Raw genomic sequence first — 21,413 nt, 5'->3', positions numbered from 1 at the left:
AAAGCATGTGTCTCTTCATTTGCAATAAGGCACATATTATCCAAAACAAAGCACCAGGGAAAAACACACACAGGGAAATCCGACTCTAGGAGGTAAGGTGTACAACTGAGCTAAGGGAAGCTCAGAATAGGAGTTAAAAAAAGTTTCCTAAAAGTGAGATCTTTATTAGATGGTGTAACAGGCTCCTAACATAGTGGCTGAGGAACCATCACTTGAGTCACTTAAAACTGGACTAGATAAGGTATATTTTCATCTTTAGTGGGTCTGAGCTAAACTGTTCCTTTATGTTCCCCAGAGTAACTTAATTGACATCACAGGAGCTTCTCTGATGTCTCTGGAAACAGAATCTGGCCCTATGACTCAGATTCATGTAGCTTGTGAAAATACACACAGCCAAATTCTACTCTCTGTTACACATTACATTTCCATCAAAATAAATTATAGTAACTTACAGACTTCAATAGGGGGCAGCACAGGTATATCTAAGAGCAGAATTTGGACTATATTATTTAGACCAGAATGACTCTGGAACACATTGTCTGTCTGGCCTATTGGTATATGCAGTTGTAGCTGTATTGGTCCCAGGATATTAGAGAGACAAGGTGAGTGAGGTATGTCTTTTATTGGACCAGCTTCTGTTGGTGAAAGAGACAAGCTTTTCAGCCACACAGAGCTCTTCTTCGGGTCTGGGAAAGGTACTCTTAGCGTCACAGCAAACGTGAAATGGAACCAATTGTTTAGCATAAGTAGTTAGCACATATGGTAAGGGACCATTCAAGACAGAGTGGCTTATTGGTAGAGCTCTACCAAATTCACAGTTCATTTTGGTCAATTTCATGGTCATAGGATTTAAAAAATCATAAATTTCATTATTTCAGCAATTTAAATCTGAAATTTCATGGTGTAATTGTAAGGGTCCCAAAAAGGAGTTGGGGGGGGGGGTCACAAGATTATTGTAGGGGGGCGTTGTGGTACTGCTACCGTTACTTCTGCGCTGCTGCTGGTGGTAGTGCTGCCTTCAGAGCTGGGTGGCTGCTGGCCAGGAGCCCAACTCTGAAGGCAGAGCCACTGCCAGCACCAGTGCAGAAGTAAAGATGACCTAGTATGGTATCGCCACCCTTACTTCTGCGCTGCTGCTGCTGGTGGGGCGCTGCCTTCAGAGCTGGGTGCCCGGTCAACAGTCGCCACTCTCCATTTGCCCACCTTTGAAGGCAGTGCAGAAGTAAGGGTGGCAATACTGTGATTCCCCCTAAAATAACCTTGCAACCCCCCCCCACACAACTCCCTTTTGGGTCAGGACCCCCAATTTGAGAAATGCTGGTCTCCCCGTGAACTCTGTATAGTATAGGGTAAAAGCCACAAAAGACCAGATTTCATGGTCCGTGATGCATTTTTCATGGCCGTGAATTTGGTAGGGCCCTACCAATTGGTAACATTTCTATTTGGGATGCTTGCTATGTCAAGGGAAAATCTCTAGAAACGTTCTTTGAAAAAGTGACAATGAACCCGGACAATAGCTAACAAGGATTACAATTCCTTGTTTTGATATTTTTAAATACCAAAGTCCATTAAATCCATTATAAGGATGATCAAAATCATTATGCTTCCAACTGTAAACACACAGCCAAATCACTTTTTTGATATTTGGCTTCTTCTATATTATATATGAAGAATTGTTTCCATGCTGATAATTACCAGATATTATCTCAGTCTGAGAGAGATATTGATATGTATAGATGTGGTGTCTGTGAATACACATACATACACATACATGCCCATATCACTCTTGGGCTGAGAGCATATCAGGTAATTATTAACCTGAAACCAAGTCGCTATGACTCAGCATTGCAATACAACTACTACTACAATACCTGCTATCTTGAGTCACACCCATGGTTAGGCAGAGCTGGAAAGATTCCACCAAAGGAAGCCATTTTATACAGTCGGCCATCTATAAATTACATAGGACTTTGACCCTTTTTTCATTTCAGCTAAAGGCCAAAGTGTTTGAAGCAGCAGCAACCTTAGATGATTGCCAGTGTGTAAATAAGGAGTGGCTGGATTCCAGCTCACTGCCCCTCTATACACCACGGAAATTCAGTTGGGATATTTAGCAGCTGATTCTCCTATCAACAAACCACCATGAAAGAAAAATAAAGCAGAGGCAGAAGGCAACAGCTGCTGTGAATGGTTTCCCATGTATCATATTACTAGGGAAAACATTACCTTGGTCCTGTAGCTGGGCTCTGCATAATAGATCCTAGACTCCAGGGGAGTGAAATACAGTACGTATTGTGGAGTACAGGAAGCAGGGAAGAGTTCAAAACTAATGTGAACTGTCAAACAAAAAAAGTGCTAAGGGGCCAAATGATAACTGACCCAGCCTGGTTGAGCTAAGGGAACTGGCATGGGGAGTGAACCCTCTTTTCCCTTTAGAGCTTCTATACAGGATGCAGCCAGAAAGCCTGTGCTCCCTGTGTACAGGTAGGCCTGTCTGAATGGGGTGTCCCATGTTAAGTACAATGGCTAGTGGGTGATCTCTGGTCTTCACACTGACTTGTAGCTGGAAGTCCCCCCGTACAAGTTACACCATTTCCTAAATTGTAACAAGCGCTAGCAGTGAGTGTGTTCCTCCCACAGCATGTTTGGAGGAATCATACCTACTCCTGGACTCTGCAGGCACAATGCTAGTGCATCTCCACTTCCCCACCCACCCCTACAACATGCCTCTGTGGGAGCGATTATAGAACCCACAGCCCTGGAGAGTGACTGGTATTCACACAGGTGTGGAGGATTGAAGGGAGTGTGCAAGGAGCTTATCTTTCCTCATGTGATTTGCAAAAAAAGCCACCTGGTAAATACCGTAAACGGAAGCTAGGAAGATGGGGCCGTAGCCGTACGTATTATCATAAAAGCAGATTAAATAGTTCTTCGTTTTGGAAAAGTAATAGATAGAAATCCAAATTCAAGGCTGGATTGGTGCAAATTCCAGATAATGGGGGCACTCCAAGGGATTTATCAAATCATAAAAATAGGGTAACCACCTCATCAGCACAGAACCAGACTACTGGGTTATAACAGGTGTCTTCAGCAACTTGTGTACACAGACAAATGTGAATTTTTCACATGCGGCTGGTACACATGAACATTTGTCACATCTGAAATTTTGCTATTTAGGGAACCATTTTTGAAAGCTTAGTCCTCTAACTAGCAATGCTACCTTCCTACTCTAGCTGGGATGTATGTACACTACTGGGGTACTAGCTACAGTGTACTGGCCAAAAGGATAAAACCATGGCAGATGGTCTTAACTGGGCAGTTGGTAAATATAAATCAAAGGCATAGAGGGTATATGTGAAGGCAAAAAGGTAGGCATGCAGGAATAGTGCAAATGCTGAGCACGAATTTGAAATAAATGGCCCATTATTTCTTGTCACAGTCTTTGTTATGTTTCAGAGTAGCAGCCGTGTTAGTCTGTATCCGCAAAAAGAAGAACAGGAGTACTTGTGGCACCTTAGAGACTAACAAATTTATTAGAGCATAAGCTTTCGTGGACTACAGCCCATATGCATCCGAAGAAGTGGGCTGTAGTCCACGAAAGCTTATGCTCTAATAAATTTGTTAGTCTCTAAGGTGCCACAAGTACTCCTGTTAGTCTTTGTTATACCATCTGGGAGCCACCTTTTCTCCCTGTTACATAGGGTTCTGGATCCTGTTCTTTATTTCAACGAAAATACATATCTATAATGAACTGCAATTAAAAGAAAAAGGAAGAAGAGACAACACAACATTATCTCACAAGCTTTTTTTAAAATGTTCTGATGGTTCCCACAACACCACCGAGTGTGAAGTGAGATTCAACGCTGCACCATTTTTGACTACCCTATTTGCGCTTCGGATAGGTTTACCTTCTGCTGCCTCATCCAGCCCAAACATTCACTGGTGATGCGTTTGGTGTACTCATCCCAGCCTGAGCCGCTCTGAGAGGAATAGCAGCCACCACCCTTAGAGCTGGCCCTCCGGACGCGAGGTCCAGTGATGGCTTTATAAAGGGCACGCATTTGCTCTTGAAGCTGAAGAAGCCTGAAAAGGGAAAGGAAATAGTTAGCACGAACCAGGAAAATACCCAAAAGAGATGTAAATAAAGCAATTCACATCTCCTGTTGAACCAGGAAGTGTGCAAGAACAGCTTCCCCCCCCCCCCCCATAGGATGACCAGACAGCAAATGTGAAAAATCGGGATGGGGGTGTGGGGGTAATAGGAAATAAATATAAGAAAAAGACCCCAAAATCAGGACTGTACCTATAAAATCGGGACATCTGGTCACCCTACCCCCCACGTGATCTGATTGAGGAACAGAACCTTGACAAAAATCTCAGGAAAGCAACTGAGATAGGAGACTTCATGAGAAGTATAATGCTGCCAGGTCCACTGAGCGGTATTGCCCTGCACTAGCATGAAGGGAACTGGAGTTTAGTTCCATCTTCTGATCTCTTGCTTTTCTGGCAGCAGGAACTGTGAGCATTTCAGAGGCAGCAAATTTGTGTCTGGTGAGGAGGAGAGTCCCTGATATCACTCCTTACTCGCTCCTCTGACTGAATGGGGAGTGAGGATGACAGGTTCAGAAGGAAATCCTGCCAATCCTCAAATGAAAGATCATTACAGTAGGTCAAACAGACACAGCTACATCCTGTCTGCTAAAGCTCCACACTAAAAATCACATGCACCAGTAAGTCTCATATACGTACACGGAAAGTAATTATTTCTGCTGGCCTCTGCTGCAGAAATGCCTGTGTACACAGCACACAAATCTCATGAAAGCTATCTTTTCCGACAACTCAGGTGGCTTGGTTTTCCCCCAGCTTTAGATGCACAAGGTGTGACACAATTCACATGCAGAGAGGAATAAAACGGTATGCCCTTTCATATGTGCCAAAGATTCCGCACTACAAGGCCAGCATGCTGGAGCAGATTCTGATCTCAATTACAGCATAAAAGTAGAGTAATGTCACTGACTTCAGTGGAGTTACTCCAGATTTACACTTGGGTAAACAAGATCACAATCATTTGTCCCATTGCTGGTTGGGGTTGGTTTTTTTTAAGCTCTGAAGGCATAATGAGAAGGCTGTTTGTTTACAATGTGAGGGGAGCACATTCTTCTTGTCATTCACCAATGGCAGTACCTTTTCTGATACATATCACAAGGCTGGCCCATTTGCCTCATCTCTCTGATCAGTCCATCTAGGATATCCATATGTTCATTAGCCTGCGCAAAACATTCTTCCAGTTCTCTGTTCCTGCTTATTTGAATGCCATCCCCATATTTCAATTCCTAAATGAAACAGAAGAAAAATCATACATTGTACAAATCCCAGCTCAGTAATTTAGTTAAAGAGAGACAATGCTTTGATCTGTTATCAGGAGCAATTACATTTTAAAAAGGTATGACACACTGCACTTGGAGACAGCTGATAAACTCTTTTTGCTTTCAGTTCTGTCAACAAGCAATAAATAAGAAATGAATATTAATAAATATAATGATTTGAAATGTGACTATTTCGAAATTCCTTATGAATCTCCTCTTCTGTGATTATACTTTTAAATAATAATTAATGTCTCTGCTTTTGTTTTATTTCCCACTGTACCAAAATGTCAGCACTGTAGATACAAATCAAAGCCTTCCAAAAAAATAATGATAGTCTCCTTAGTACACATAGCTTGGTTTCCTTGAATCTGGCATTGGGACCATCATACTAACCCTCAAAATGAAAAATGTTTCCATACTTGTCCACAATGGTCACATTTCCCACGTTGTTGTGTTAAGAACTGCCCCTAAGTCCATTGACAATTTCAGACTTGAACGCTTATGGTCTTTATAAACACCAGAGATTAAATCCTAGCTCCATGGAAGTCAACAGCAAAACTCCCATTTACCTAAATGGAGCCAATATTTCACTCCAGGAATTAAGGGAGTAACAAGTAAGTGCTGTGCCCCAATGGGAATTTTTTTTTTCCCTAATGTAAAAACAGGGACAGGAGTGTGGTCAAAGGGTCAAAAGAAGGGAACCTGACAGGGACACCGAGCAGAGAACCCTGGACAGCGCCCACTGCTCCGCAAAGGTGTCAAGGGAGCCAGTGGACGCCGCCCAGAGGAACTCTACCCAGATACGGGAACGGACAGAGGACCGGAAACAGGCCCCACAGTCACAGGAGCCTCCATCGGCCAACCTCCTCTCCCTGGTTTTGTAAATGGCCTGTTTAGCCAGGGCCAAGAGGAAGTTGACCAGGAGGTCCCATGACTTAGTGGGGCCACGGATAGGGAGTGCGTAAATGAGAAGATGAGGGGAAAAGTGCAACCAAAAACACAACATAATATTGGTGAGGAGCCGGTGTAGGGGCTGCAACCTGGCGCACTCCAAGTAAACGTGAGCCAGGGTCTCCCTCACACCGCAGAAAGGACAGGTGTCTGGGACAGGGGTAAACCGCGCCACGTACACGCCCGTGCTCACGGCCCCATGAAGGAGCCGCCAGCTGATATCCCCGGCAGGCCTCGGGACCAGGGTGGAATATAGGCTGGCCCACTGGGACTTCTCACCCTCAACAGGTGGTAGGAGGTCCTGCCATTTTGTATCGGGGCGGGACACGAGGGTGAGGAAGTGAAGGGTGTGGAGCATGAGCGTGTATAGATGTTTCCTTGGCGCGGTCAGGAAACGAACCGGCTGCAAGTTGTGCAGCCGGCTCACGGAGACGGGGCGAGGGGGCCGATTGGGTCCACGGGGCAGGGGCCCAATAAAAAGGTCCGGAGGGCCAGGGGTGGAGGGTGGGTGGGGCGTGGCCTCGTGCAGGACCTGGTCGAGGTAGACCCGAGCAGCGGGCGGCAAAGTGGCCCTCACCTCCTGAAGTACGCATTGGGGAGTACAAGGCCTGGAGAGCCCCATGCGCCGAACGAGCGTCAGGGGATTCAGCCAGTCTTCCCGGTCGTAGTCCAGGAGGTCTCCGACTCTGGTGACTTCTGCCAGGACCAACCTCTGGCGCACCGCGGGGGACTCCGCCACCTGCACACGGAGCTGGGGGTTGTGTAGCAGGGGCTCCACGAGGAGATCTGCCCCCCCCGGTGGCCGCCACGGACCTGGTCACTGAGAACAGTTTCCAGGTCCGGAGGAGGTTCTGGTAGAAGACCGGCAGCCCGGAGAGGTCTCGCAGAAGACCTCTCGGATCGAGATAAAAGGAGCTGCCAGTCATATCAGAGCCCTCAATGGGAATTGCTAGGCATTGTCCTGATTCAAGTGAAATACCTTCTGAGAATCACAGAATGCACTCACCCTGCATGGGGCCAGTGCTATTAACTTGGGATAGAGCAGGGACAGGCCATGGCCAGCCCCTCTCACATCCCTCCCTACCAACTTGTGGAGGCTGGCAATAATTGCTACCTCAGAGTCATGAACCAGAATGCGCACAGCCGCTGCACAAGGGGTAAAGGATCCCTGACCTGTCTCCCTACTTGTGCACCTACATGGGACCAGTCACAATCGAACATGCATTTTTTTCCCCCCCACCACCTTTAGGCAGGCAAAATTCTTATGGACTTGACACTCTTTGGCCCCAAAAGAATTAAAATTAAACAGTGCAACAAGTGGCCCAGAGCCAGAATGAAGCACTTCTTTGTTTTAACTCCACTGAAATAATATTAGGTGAAAGAGACAGTATTTGCTTTGGCACGGACATTTCCAAAAGCATGGACACACACATGCAATAACTCAGAAAAGGAAACAAAACTCTGAACCAGAGAGTTCATTCCTGGAAGAGATTGGAGCCCACAGGGGGCCCTAAAATGTCATTTTAATTACATCCTCTGCAGAGATTGTGGGCTTAATTCAGATCTCAGTGACCTCAACCTCATCATGTGCTCAGCATCCTGAATTCCCTTTGATTTCAATCCGAGTTCAGGGTGCTCAACATCTGGCAGGATCGAACCCAGTTACTCCAGTGTAAATCCAGAATAACTCCACTGCACACCATTGACCAACTCTGCATTTACACTGGGGGAGCTGAGAGCAGAACTGGAATGGATACATTTAAGAAGAGACAGCTAAGGGGATCTCAGCCTAGTTTCATACCCTTCCTTATCAGCCAGGATACAGCAGTTTTGTGCAGGGCTGGTTCAATTTCAGGGCAACTGCAGCTCAGAACACTTTGCTGAACAAATACAGCCAAGTTTGGGGAAGCATATAAGTGGACACACCATTTACGGGGATGGTTTGCACTGACAGTGGTGTCAGTCTAACATTGAAAATTAGAGCTGGTGTGATGACAATTTTCACAGAAAGTGTGTTCCTTTTTCTTAATCAGAAAATCTTGGAATTAATTTTTTTCCAGCCAGCTCTACTGAAAAGTCAATCGGAAGCGAAAGGTACATGTTTCAAGAGCGAGATCTGAAAAGGATACATAGTATTTCAGGCCAATAGACGAAAGGCAAGCTTTCCTTCGCAGAACATCTGAAAGGATCAGTGAGAAGAGGAAAAGTGGAATTTCAACTTTGAACCAAAGTTAATTGTGTGAAAGTTCTGAAGTACCATTACCTACAGTGTTAATATTCATTTAGGATAAACAAAATAAAGGGGACTCACAGGCTGCACTATAAGTTCAGCACGCATCAGGCAATCCGCACAATTCTGCAAGAGATCCTGAATGGTGTTCTGACGTCTCGACATGGTACCGGTACCATTTTGACTGGGAGGGAAAAACAGGAATAGTAGAATGAAATTTGCAGCATGAATTAGGCTTTCATTTAAATACATTTTCAAAGGAAGTAAGAAATTCATATTCCCCATATTCCAATTAAGGAAAGTGATATGAAATAATAAATTTAGTCAGGCTTCTCAGAGATCAATATGCTGCATCTCCCCTCCTATTTTATCCTGCAGTGAAGTTAGAATGCTGACTCTGCATCATAACAATCTCTGTGGGAACAGGCTGTAATTCTAGAAGCATAGGCTTGATGATGACTTCACGGTAGGATCAAGCAGAAGGGAGAAGCTGGCACCTGGTAAAGGAGAAAGTTCTTATTCTAGCACAGATCTGTGACCGTAGCAGGGGAACATATCCATCATACAAGAGTAACAAATTCCTTACATTCTTCAGTATATACCAAATAGTAGCACAATTCAGACCAGTGCCTAAGCTGCTTTAGGTTATTCCAGGGGACCAGAACTGGAGTACAAACAACCCAAGACTGAAGAAGCACAAAGGTGACATAACTAACTTTCCAAGCTGCAGCATGCACTCCTCGGCAGCAGCACAGGATCTAGGCCATATGCACTCCTGGGTATTTGGAAACCAGACTGAAGAAAAGCCAAACCGTATGGACTCGATTTTAACCCAAGCTCCTTTTCTACATCCATAATTCTTTGTGGGCTCAGCTGATGTCTTTGGATCTACAAGTATCTGTCTGCACCTAAAATCTACATTACAACAATTGCACCTGCAATTATTTGCACTCATAAAATTCAAAACATAAAAAGGGAGCATTCTTGTTAAGTGGCCTATATTTTTCGAATCATTTTTTTTACTAGCGTATGAGAACATTATTTTTGCCTATTAATCTTTTAGGTACCCTCTCTGAAAGTAAAATGCCTTATATTCACAGGAGTTTTATGTAAGGGGACAGATCTTCAGCTGGGTCAAATGAGCATAGCTTCATTGACTTCAATGGAGCTCTGCTGATTCATATCAACTGAGGTAAGGCACAAAGGGCTGGTCTACACTAACCCCCAGTTCAAACTAAGATACGCAACTTCAGCTATGTGAATAATGTAGCTGAAGTCGAAGTATCTTATTTCGAACTTAAAGGTACTTACCGCAGGTCCAGACGCGGCAGGCAGGCTCCCCCATCGACTCCGCGTACTCCTCTCACAGAGCAGGAGTACCGGAGTCGACGGCGAGCACTTCCGGGATCGATCCGGGATCGATTTATTGCGTCTTGTCCCAGAAGATCGATTGCTTACTGCTGGACCAGCGGGTAAGTATAGACATACCCAAAGAATGTATGAAAATTCCAAAAGGTCCATTATGTCAGTCTAAGAATCTCCAAAGCTGACAAAGAAAATCCTTTCCAAATAAACTAACCTACTACAACAATTTAAAAGACTGAAGAACAAGTATAAATCCAGGAAGCCTACACGTATGTGTGCATTAACTGGCATGCACTGACTAGAGAAAAGATCCCTGTATCTGAAAGTAAAGGTGTAACCACAAGATTCTGTACTTCAGCATCAGTTTCACTTTAAAAATTTGGACAGGCTAATTCCAGAAATAAAAACGTTGCTTTGGTGAAGTGCAATAAATGGTTCTGCGTAGAACTGCCAGGCAGGTGTAGCTATTTGGTGCCAAAGCCCCAGCTGGTAAGACAGGGTAGCTCCAGGAAGTCAATGGAGCTATGCCGATTTACACTAGACAAGGAGCTGGCCTTTGAAAAGGATTACAAACATGCATTCACATTCAAAAATGTCCCTCCTATTTTAAAACTAAAAGAATATGGAAGTGAACTTTCTAACAAGTTCTTAAATGAAATATTAGCTAATATAATGCCTAAACACACTTTGATTGACACACAAACTCTACAACAGTGGCAGCAAACAAATCTAACCAGTTGTTGAAATATATACCACCTCTTATTATATCAAGGATTAAATATCACTATGATTTTTCATCAACATGTTGCAATCTCTTACATTAATACACTATAATATTTTTCACTCTCTCGAACTGTAGGGTACTTTATAAGCAATACAGGGTAGCATTTTCAAAAACCATGGCCTAACTCTTTGTTCCTATTGAAGTCAAGAGGAGTTTATTCCTATTGAAGTCAATGGTAAAACTCCTCTTGACTGCAATAGAAACAGTTAAGACAAGTCTGCATTCTTCTAAAAATCCCATCCATGCTGCCTAGCAATCATATAGCCAATCTTGTGACGGAGGCAACAGCCAAGTGGATGAACAGCTGGGAAGAGAAGCTTGGGCCAGAGAAATCAGGGCAAAATCCTACTCTTCTAAAATGTGATATGGCATCTTTAATATGCATGCATGGAAGAAAGAACCTTGATTTTTAAAGTCTCATCCAAATGGCCAATACACCCTACACACAACTCCATTTATGTTCTTCACAAGGATGCAGGATCTAGTTAACCCTGATGGGATTCAAACCAAATGAGCTGTTACAGAAGCATCATGCTGACGCACACATCTTCTGAGATTGTTTGAGATGAAACAGACTTCTGGATATGAAACTGAAGGATTGTTATTATTATTTGTACTGAGATAGCACACAGCGTCCCCAGTTAGGGATCAAGGTCCCGTTGCACAAGGCATTGTACACACATACAGTAAGAAGACGGTCCCTATCACATATGGAGTCATTCTTTCACTTAGTCGAGAAGAACCAGTGATTCACACTGTCAAAATCAGACAACCTGTCTATTTAGATAGAGGGGAAAATCAGAGATCAGGTCTTTTGTCTGGACTTCCAAAACAAGAGTGCACTGACTTTTACTAAATATGCATTTGGGACCTGATTCACCATTACATTATTCTAGTTTTACATTGTTTAAGTGAATGGAAACCCATGGAATTACACTGGCATAAAAACAGAGTCCGTCAATAGTGAATCACGCCTTAGGTCTGGAATGATTTATAAATCCATATTTTTTATTACATCTCAAAGCCTTACACAAGAATATTTATTCTGATGCTAATTCATGACTTTCAAAAGTATGATATTAAAATATCCTAAAGCAGCAAAGAAGCATTTTGTGCTTTTATATAAAAGTATGTGTATATATCAAAACAATTTGATTTTGGGGCAGGGATGCAGCTTTTAAAACATAGGGTAGGGTTGTGTATTTTGCAAAAGGTCCAGCATGTACCACTCCAGGAGGAGCACCAGAAGAGAAATGAGGCAGAATCTCTCCAAGTTCTGCTCCTTGTGCATTGAAGGCATGCACTTTGCTCCATTCCTTAGGATGGAGGCTACTCCCCTGCTACATTAGTCCGTGGCTCTCCATGAGGGAGCAAGGATGTGGCTCCCCAGGGATTGCTGTTGTGATCAGTCTTTGTGCAGAAACAGATTTCATGAGCAGCTCCCAACCCTATAGAAGAGCAGGTCTCAATCTGGCCCTAACTAATTATTCTTAGATTTTAAACTATGTTTTCACGTGTGCACGTACAGGACGTCCCACACCTAAGCCTATATATGACGGTTAATTAGCAATAATCCTCACAACTCCAAGGGGAGGAAAACAAGAAAACATTACTTTTAAAATGAGACAGAGACACTTTCCCAAGGCCACACAATGAGTCAGCAACAGGCTGCAGTAAGCAAGAACTCACTTGCAGGTCTGCGCCTGTTCTCTATCACCCAGTGTTGCTCACTGCTAATGTTATTAGAAACATTTGAATAGTCTAAAGATTTCTTACATTATATATTTTGAAAAGAAGTGATTTCTCTTTTGTTAACACTTAAGTCCTGATCCTCAAGTCCAGCTGAGCTGTTCTCAGTACAGAACCTAAGAGGTGAGCAAAGCGGGAGTGGGAGGGGGAGGAGGCTACATAGCACTTTTGCAGTCCCAGAGGCCCAGGACTCCTGAAGACCAGTATGGTCCCAGTGTAAGCTGGCACAGCCTTAGGGCTGATCTAACTTCTGCCAACTGGACATTGACTGGAGAGTAGCAGCACTCCCGCTGCAGGCAGTGCAGAGAGGTGGGGTGGGGCTCAAGAACAGCCAGGTGCCCTCTGCAGAACTAGTGGATACCTTCAAGAATCCTTAGGTCAGCTTTACAGCCCCTTTATGCCTGGAGAGCAACACAGAAGGGATGCAAAAAGGTCAAATCTCTGGCCTGTGTGTGTATAAGAGGATACACATCAAAGGGCCAACAACACCTAAAGGAGTTAAATGGTCGTCCCCCCCCAGAGAAACAATTTTTCCTGTTTTCACAATTAAAACAAGTTTTTAAAATTATCTTTATGCTCAGGTTCAAAGACCCAAGCAATTGCCATATGCAACAAGCCAACACTTGAGGGAAAAAATCATGTTTTTTTTTCACTCCCTCAGACTTGTCTGAACAAGCAACAGATTCATCAAGGCATTACTTGATATGTTCACTCAGCAGTGGTTAATAAAAACCTGAACTGGATTCTAAATTCCAAGAGCAAGCGCTGTATGCATCTTGTTTAACCAACTGCTAAACAACTTTATATTTGCTGCCTACTAGTCACAGGTGTTCCTGAACTTGGACACAAAAGTACTCCAATCAAATACTAACAAAAGCTGTGACCTGCATGTTATAAATTTTATATGCTCACAGGAAAATACAAATGAGACATATTTTGAAGAGGAGTGTGTAAAAAAAGTAGCTACATATCTAGTCACAATATTTAAATAGATGTAACCAAAAATTAAAATACCATAAAACAAGGTTTCCCAAGGTGAACGCATGAAAAATCAGGAATGTTATAACTGAGTTTTCGATATAGCACTTTTGTTACAAGTGCTAATTTTGCATATTGAAGCCTCACCAAACGGACTCATCTTGTGAGGTGCTAAACACCTTCTGAGAGATGGTAAGCATCCTCCACTTAATAGAAGTTGAGGGAGCACAGCTCAGGAGGCTCTGTACCTTGCTGGATCAAGCCTTTAATCCTGTAATAGAGAAAGACTTGGGTGAAATCCTGGTTCGAGTGAAGTCAATGGAAAAATTCCTACTGACTTCAATAGAGCCAGGGAGTTTCTTCACCATTAAAACATACAGGATTAAGCCTTAGGAACAACATCATCTTTTTAAACACACTATCTATCTGCTGAGTATAATATGCTTCACTAACATTTACCCACATAACTTTGTCTTTCCCATTCTTAAATCTCAAGGAGTATGGAATTGGGCCCAAAGGCTCTAGCTTAGTGTGCAGATCCAGGAAATATACTTCTTCTAGCAGAAGCCTCATTTGAAAGAGACCGACAAGGCTACAACTACTCTACATACATCACTTGAAAGAGACTTTTTTTCTAGGAAGACAGCTTGTAAGGAAGTGGTCTCACCCACTCTCCTGTAAAGAGCGAGTTATGAAAGTGACAACCTGTTTTTCTTCCTTATTTCCCAAACAACTCCCAAGGGTCCACCCCATTTCTTGCTGTGGGTTTTCTTCTTTTGCTGACCTACAGACAGGAATAACTTTGTTAGCTGATTGTGTTCTTTGCTTTCTATCTTCTGATTGGTCACAGCAGGGGCCCTCCTCACTCACAACTTGAGACTGTGAAGGGGGTAGCAATCTTATCAGTGAAGAGGATTTACATTGGCCGATACCCTGTAAACCACAGCAATGCTCCATAGGCAGGAAGAAAGGAAACTCCAGTCTTTTCTTCTGAATTTACTGTTTGTTATTCTGCCAGACCCTACAAGTTACTTCAGGGCTGGTATGTGGATTTCTCACTCCCTTGCAATTTGCTGGGTGTGTGAGCTACAGTACATTTCAAAATAGCGCATGTATTTAAGTGAATTTGGATTTGCAGCCAAGTATTATGTGCTTGATAATTAACTATACACTGAACTTTTTTCTGATCTTAGAAATGACAAGTGAAATTGCAGAATTTGACACTTTTTTCCCCTTCATGGTATATTGGATTTTCTCCCTAGATAGCAAAGGGTTAGATAATCAATTGCCTGATGAACTGGCAAGATTCACTGTCAAACAGTATCTACTTTCAGGACTCAAGCTCATCCCAAGTTCCCAGGCCAGCAGAAGCTGGGAATACCGCAGAGACAGCATACTCAGCCCTAAGGGTAGGGAGCGCCTAGCACTGCTCTGTGAGTAAGATGTTACTCAATGCAAATAAGAGGGGGAGGTGTGTAGGCCTCAAGCAGCAGGATCGGGCCCCAAATTTAACCCTATTGATTTTAAAATTAAGGTACAGTAGCTTTTGCATTTTAAAAGTATCCCAGTTTTGGAGGTTTAACATCTCCACTGAAATCTGGCATACGAATTGCCAGCCTGAATGCCATTTATAAGATTGAATAGATTATGGCCCCGATTCTGCAGACCTGCTACAGGCAGAATTTTCGATGTCAATGGGAGCTCTGCAAACAGCACAGCTGCAGGATCAAGCCCTAATTATTTTCTAGTTATACAGTAATAAAAATGTCCTTATCTTTTGGACACATCCCAGCTAAACACCTAACTGATTTTAGAAACATCAACCTTTGCAAAGAATTATTCCTCAGACTGGGGTAAAGATGTTCAATGTTTTGAAGAGAAACGTTTCAAACATTTTGGACAAATGCATTTCAGCTCTTTGTTTAGAACATTATTTTCCCATTCAGACATAGGCGCTGGAAGTAGGGATGCTACCACACCCCCTGGCTTGAAGTGGTTTCCATTACATACAGGGTTTACAGTTTGGTTCAATGGCTCTCAGCACCCCCACTATAAAAATTGTTCCAGCACCCCTGCATTCACATGAAGTTTAAACACAAAATCTCATGAAAATGGGACCAAAACTATGGGACTAAGGTTCCATGGGGAGATCTCCCAATGGAGTCAAGAGGATTTTTAGTCTGAACTCCTGGCAAGATTGGGCCTTGTCAATAAAAAGATTAAAACAAAGGATATGCTGTCAAGAAGAAATGAAAGGATGTTGATGCTAGACCATTAACAATAGCACTCTCAATCAAGTCCAAATTGAAATAAATTATGCCTACGCTTTTTATACCACTATTAAAAAATAAAGAAAAGCTAAATTAAAATAAATGTTAAACAAAAATAAATTAAAGGGACCTCATATCTCCTCTCACTTATTCTGGTTCAAATCAGGAGAAATTTAGGAATAACTCCAATGAAGCCAATGTAGTTACCCTGGGATAAAACCCATGAAGGACGGAATAGAATAAAGGAGGAGTGTATTCTTCCATTAATTTACATGTATAACTTATATTAAATGTTATTAATTGGATTTTTGGGTGAGCTCGTGATGGCAGAATAAAGCCTTAAGAATGCAACACAGCCTATGTATCTCGAAGTTAAAGGATAGGAGATCTCCATCAAAGGATTCCACAACTGAATGATGCTACACACCACTGGTAGAACATCGTATTATTCCAGTTATCCAGCAATTTAGAGTTCAAACATTAAGAGGTATTATAATTTATATTATTACAATATGTGTAATAATAATATATTGGTTTGTAATAACAATTAATTATCTTTAATTATGACGTAAGGGCACCTTATCAGAAATAAACTATACTAAGAACCAGAAGATTGGGCATATAATTCACAATAACTAAACAACACGTAATGTTTACTGTTGTGTGGCCCACTAATAAAGGATCATATGTACCCAAGCAGAGTTGCAAGTGGTGGCTTGGGCAGCCTTACTTCCAAATGTCTTTTATGGAAGTATTTGATTCAGTACAGTTTGTTTATATGTGTCTAGTTCCTTTAGCATATTCCTCAGAAGAAATGAGACAATGTGCCATCAACAAAAATCACAGGGTCAAATTCTACTCTAAATCAGGGTTACACCATTGTATAGCCAAGGCAACCCAGCTGAAGTCAATAACATGATTAAATCAATGATAACTTTAATAGAGGTACTCCAGATTTACCAAAGTGTAATTGAGAGCAGGATTTGATTTATGTGGTTTATCTTTCAAGCAGGCAATATCAATGTATGATCGAAGTAAAATATATATGCTACTTTTCAGCCATGTGAATCACTAACCAAAATGATTAAAGTTCTTTTCTATATACACCTTGATCAGACTACTAGTATTTGGTAGGGCCAAGTTCTACCCCACAGTTACTCAAAGTCTTCAGTAAGACAACTAGGACCAAGTCTCACAATCTGAGCTATTTAAAGAAATCCTTCTTGAGTGTACAGGGGTCTAATGTGATGGAATTCATTACAGGGTCATGGCCTTAGATTGTAATGGCTGGCAGAGATTAGAAACAAATGCAAGAATTAAGCAGTTTCATAATTTATGGTCTGGTCTACATGTAAAAAGTTTTACTGACATGATGTCAGTAAGAGCTGGAATTTTTCGCTTTCATAAAAAGAAGAACAGGAGTACTTGTGGCACCTTAGAGACTAACAAATTTATTAGAGCATAAGCTTTCGTGGACTACAGCCCACTTCTTCGGATGCACGGCTGCTACTCTGAAACCTGTCGCTTTCATAGTTATGACAGTAAAAGCCTTAACATGCATGCAGCTATATCAGTATAAGGTGCTTTGCATCAGCATAGTTTATTTCACTTCAACAAACCGGAACAGACTATACAGGTATATGCACTTTTATACTGGTATAATTGCATCTACACTAGGGGGATTTTCCTGCTTTAACTATGCAGTATTGTAGTGGCTCTAACTAGTACCTAAGTCCTCCAGAGAGAGCCCCCATATGAAGTAGAAAAGCGATCCAAGTAATAATTAAAATTATTCTTTGCTTGCCCTCAAAGGACTCACAAAAATTAGCTTACTTAGAAAGGTAGCAAGATCTGATCAAATAAACTGTAAATAGTACTAATCTCTGAGTTGACTTCAAACCTGGTTCACAGCAGTTACAATAAATGTTTATGAAAATATTCTGTTATTAGACTACCTCCACCAACCCTAGGGCCAACTAAGAGTGATCTATTTTTAAAGGATTTTCTTCAAAGAATTTGACAGGTGGGGGAAAGGAGATAAAAGATTCTGAATTACACAACATGCAAACAGTTTTCGGAAGGGTACTGTATTACAAGCTGCACACACACACAAAAAGTGGACCTGGGTTTTGAAAAGTAAAGGTGAACTCCAAACTAGTTCTCTTTTTGTCTACCTAGACAATCCACTTGTATTTGCTTTTCCTAACTCTTTAAAACACCTGACAGAATGCTAAGAGCAACAGTGACGGATGTCTCCCGTTAATAAGCAACAGCGACGCCATTACAAGAGTCTTTATACTGTTGAAATTAGAAACTTCTACACAAGCTGTCAACCCTGCCATGTCCCTGCTCTGGATACAAACTCAGAGGTAGAACCCCACAATTTCAAGCCGGGCTTTGTTGCAGAAACAGAACAAACAGCATTTGGTAAACTTAGATTTAAAAAACAACAACAATGCATCCAAACAGCAACAAAGACAATAAGGCAACTTGATCTCTTCCCAGGGTACTGAACAGCAACCCCCAAGAAAATCACCCCCCTATTATCGGGTTTGCACAGTCTTTCAATGGTTTCTTTTATTTTTATTCCATTTTGAGATGACTAAAGGCTGCTGAACCTTCTTTGTGTTATGGTTAGCTTTGCTTCGCTCACAGACAGCAAAATCCCATGGGCGTGAATGAGTTGCAAAGAGCTTTATCTAACAGCTTCTGAAGAGGCCCAGATCTCCATTCCAGGGAAGAGTAAAAAGAAAGCCTACAGAGCCAGAGATGATGATAACCATAAATGTTCTTGTATTTCACAGGAAAAGAGATCAAAGAGCACTGGCAAGGTAAAGATTTCATATTTTAACAGGTAAACGTCCAGGATACAAATCTTGTTCGGCACATGGAATAAGTAATGTATAAATAACTCCCTCTTCCTGCAGGGAGTGTTTATTCTCCCTCCTCCCTGCCCAAATGTACCAAACAAATAAACAAACAAGGAACTACTGAGGCGAAATGAATCGCCTGCAGAAAACCAGCATGCAACAGTAGCAGTAAGTTACAAACTTCAAGGCTCACTTGCGTTAGAAAGGAGTTTGGGTGGAATAACTCGTCCCCTCCCCCTGTGTACATCAAGAGTACCTAAAGGGGAACAGGAGGAGATATTTTTGCAGCTTCTCCACTCATGTGCAGAGCCTGATCTCTTCTCGGACTGAGCCGCAACCCCACCCCCACCCCCAAATACATGTGTGACCCCCCCCCCCCGCTCAGCCGATCAATGTTTTCTTTTTTTGCCCGCGATCCCGTCGGGGGACCCACGCCCGCCGCTCGGCTGCACCTACCCGTATCCCTCCGAGCTAAGGTCCTGTACATAGTTTTTCTGGATGGTGTACATTTTGTGAGTAGTATGGCCGCTGCCGCCCACCATATGGGAGTTCATCTCGTAGCGCATATCCGGGCCGGATTCGGCTCTGACCATCCGGGCCAAGGTGTTGAGCCGCGGGTGGGACTCGCCGTTCATGCTCATCTCGGCGGCGGGCAGGGGCTTGGCGAAAGCACCGGGGAGGACAAAGCGATCAGGGCAGAGTCATTCACGGCCAGGCCGGCTCCCAGGGATCGGGGCTGCAAGTACCAGGACGGAGAAAGGGGAGCGACAGGTGGGGAGGAGAAGGGGGGAAGTGCCAGCGTCCCTAGCGGGAGTGTCTGCCCAGGAAGGTAGGCGGGGGACTGGTGTGAGTTCAGGGGAGGGGGACAGACGTGCAGAATGGAAGGGGGTGCAAAGGCACAGGGGGGGAGCGGATCGGCTGTCCTCAGCGGGAGGGGAAGAAGAGGGAGAGGTAGCGAGGGGAGCAGAAGAAATGGCACCAGGTACAAAACTAAGCGGAGCGGGAAAGAGCGTGGTAGGGGCGCAGGCGTCTGTCTCCGCGGGGCGCAGGTTGGGGCAGCAGTGGCAGGAAAGCCGGGCTGCTGCAGGTGGTGGAGAAGGAGGCGAAATCCAGTCCCTCCCCGCTGGCGGAGGACAGGCGCAGCCACACCTTTTGGGTGCTTTTTTAAACAATAACAAGCCTGGGCGTGGAGCCGCCACCGCTCCCTCCTCGCCTCCTGTGTCTGACTCCCGCCCCCCACCTGAGCCCAGCCCAGGCGCTTGCTCTCGGCGTGCGAAGCCCAGGGCCAACATACACACACACAAGCTCTCTGGGTTCTTCCTTTACAGCGGCCCCAGCTCCGCCCAACCACCGGGAGGCAGGGCGAGGAGCCGAGGCAGCGCACGGGAGTGTCTCCACGCGGGGGAAGGCTCCCAGGGAAGCGAAGCGCCCTGTTCCCAGTAGCGCGTCCGAATGACCGGCTCATTGCAGACCCCGCCCCAGCGACTTGCCTTCTTTTGCAAGTGTGTGGCTGTTTTTATTAACTGTTGGGAGCCCCGGCTGGTGTCTAGCTCTTGTCCGCTGCCAGGCCCCCGCGCTCCACATTACTCGCCCCCACGGTCAGCAGCGCGCTTCTCGGGTGTGTATTACCTACGCGCTCACGCCCACCGTGTGTAAACACAGCGGAGACCTGCTCTCCCAGGGGCTTCAGCCTTAGGTACTAGCTAGCTGCACCACAGCGTGCAGGGCGTCTCTCCCCCCACCCTTGCACTCACAGGTTAGGCACAACTGTAGATAGTCGCTGCAAACTACCTGCTTGGAGCGACTGAGGCCTGGTAGCTTCCCCGGGGCAATCCGGGGAAGTAAGGCTGAGATATGGTCACACCCCCTTCTAAGCCAGCCGGGGCAGAAATAGGCAGCCATAGAGGGAAGGCCAAACTGCACAAGTATTGTTCCTACCTGAGGACAATTTTCCTGGAGCTTCTGCTAAGGTAGTAGAGAGCTGCGCTGCACCCAAAGCTGGCACCAGTGCCTAATAGGTACAGCCTGTTCTAAATGGCAGAACCAATGCAGACACAAAGAGACCAAATAATCCGCATTAATAGAGCCATAGCAGAGATTAATTTGGGCCACGATTCATTGCCCCAAAAGAATATTCTGTTTATCTAGGGTTTGCATTGTATATTAGTAAATCGAGGTAAATCACCATCTCTTCACCATTGTCAATCAATAAAGGCTTGATTCTGTGAACGTTTCTCAATGGGTAAAAGCTTCCCACCGTCCAAATTAAATGCATTGCTGAAGTAACACTCTTGTTAGTCTCTAAGGTGCCACAAGTACTCCTGTTCTTCTTTTTGCGGATACAGACTAACACGGCTGCTACTCTGAAACCTGAAGTAGCACTGCATTTCCTGTGTCAGCAAAGGAAATGTCTGAGTTGAGTAATTTGCGGATTCTGTGTCTCTCTCTATGGGGAGCTGGGAGCATGTGTGTATGAGAATCTCTTGTATGGGGAGCAGCAGGGAGAGGGGGTCTGTGACTCTCTTGTATGGGGGAGCAGGGGTATCTTTAACAGCAACCAGGGGTCTAACTGGGATCGCTCACTCAATGCTAGTTTTTCTTGATGGCTGCCCTCTTGTGCTCCAGAATCTAAGCTTTGCTTTTTGTTCGTTTGTTTTTTATAACTGGATTCTAGGGCTGGGCTGGTCTGTTCTCAGTAAAATTTGGAGTCAGCAAAGGTATCTATAAGATGCATTATGGCTTCTTGATCCTCAGGCCCCAAGGCCAGTCTTGAGGATCACTTTAGAACAACCTCAGAGTCATTAAAAGTTGCGCTGACTTCAGCTTGCAAGGAGCCATTCTAGCTCCTAG

The 21,413-nt window shown here is 43.9% G+C and overlaps 1 protein-coding gene across 4 annotated transcripts in view; it reads right to left on the bottom strand.

Moving 5' to 3' along the window:
* DSP (desmoplakin) overlaps positions 1–19,912 on the bottom strand; it is a 49,876-nt gene extending 29,964 nt beyond the window's left edge. For 3 of the 4 annotated variants that reach the window (XM_005305962.5, XM_042860562.2, XM_005305964.5), the window contains exons 1-4: positions 19,020–19,912; positions 8,629–8,731; positions 5,185–5,333; positions 3,909–4,083 (exon numbers count right to left, since the gene is read on the bottom strand). In XM_005305962.5, the coding sequence (XP_005306019.2) occupies positions 3,909–4,083; positions 5,185–5,333; positions 8,629–8,731; positions 19,020–19,204 (612 nt within the window). In that variant the 5' untranslated portion in view covers positions 19,205–19,912. Of the gene's footprint in view, positions 1–3,908; positions 4,084–5,184; positions 5,334–8,628; positions 8,732–13,570; positions 13,690–19,019 lie in introns of those variants that run through there. The other variant, XM_065584937.1, reaches the window with a different exon arrangement.
* Between the last annotated feature and the right edge of the window lie 1,501 nt (positions 19,913–21,413).

This window comes from Chrysemys picta, chromosome 2, assembly GCF_011386835.1.
Source record: "Chrysemys picta bellii isolate R12L10 chromosome 2, ASM1138683v2, whole genome shotgun sequence".
Lineage (NCBI taxonomy): Eukaryota > Metazoa > Chordata > Testudines > Emydidae > Chrysemys > Chrysemys picta.
The sequence above is the reverse complement of the archived record's forward strand: the minus strand, read 5'-3'. Positions and strand labels throughout refer to the sequence as shown.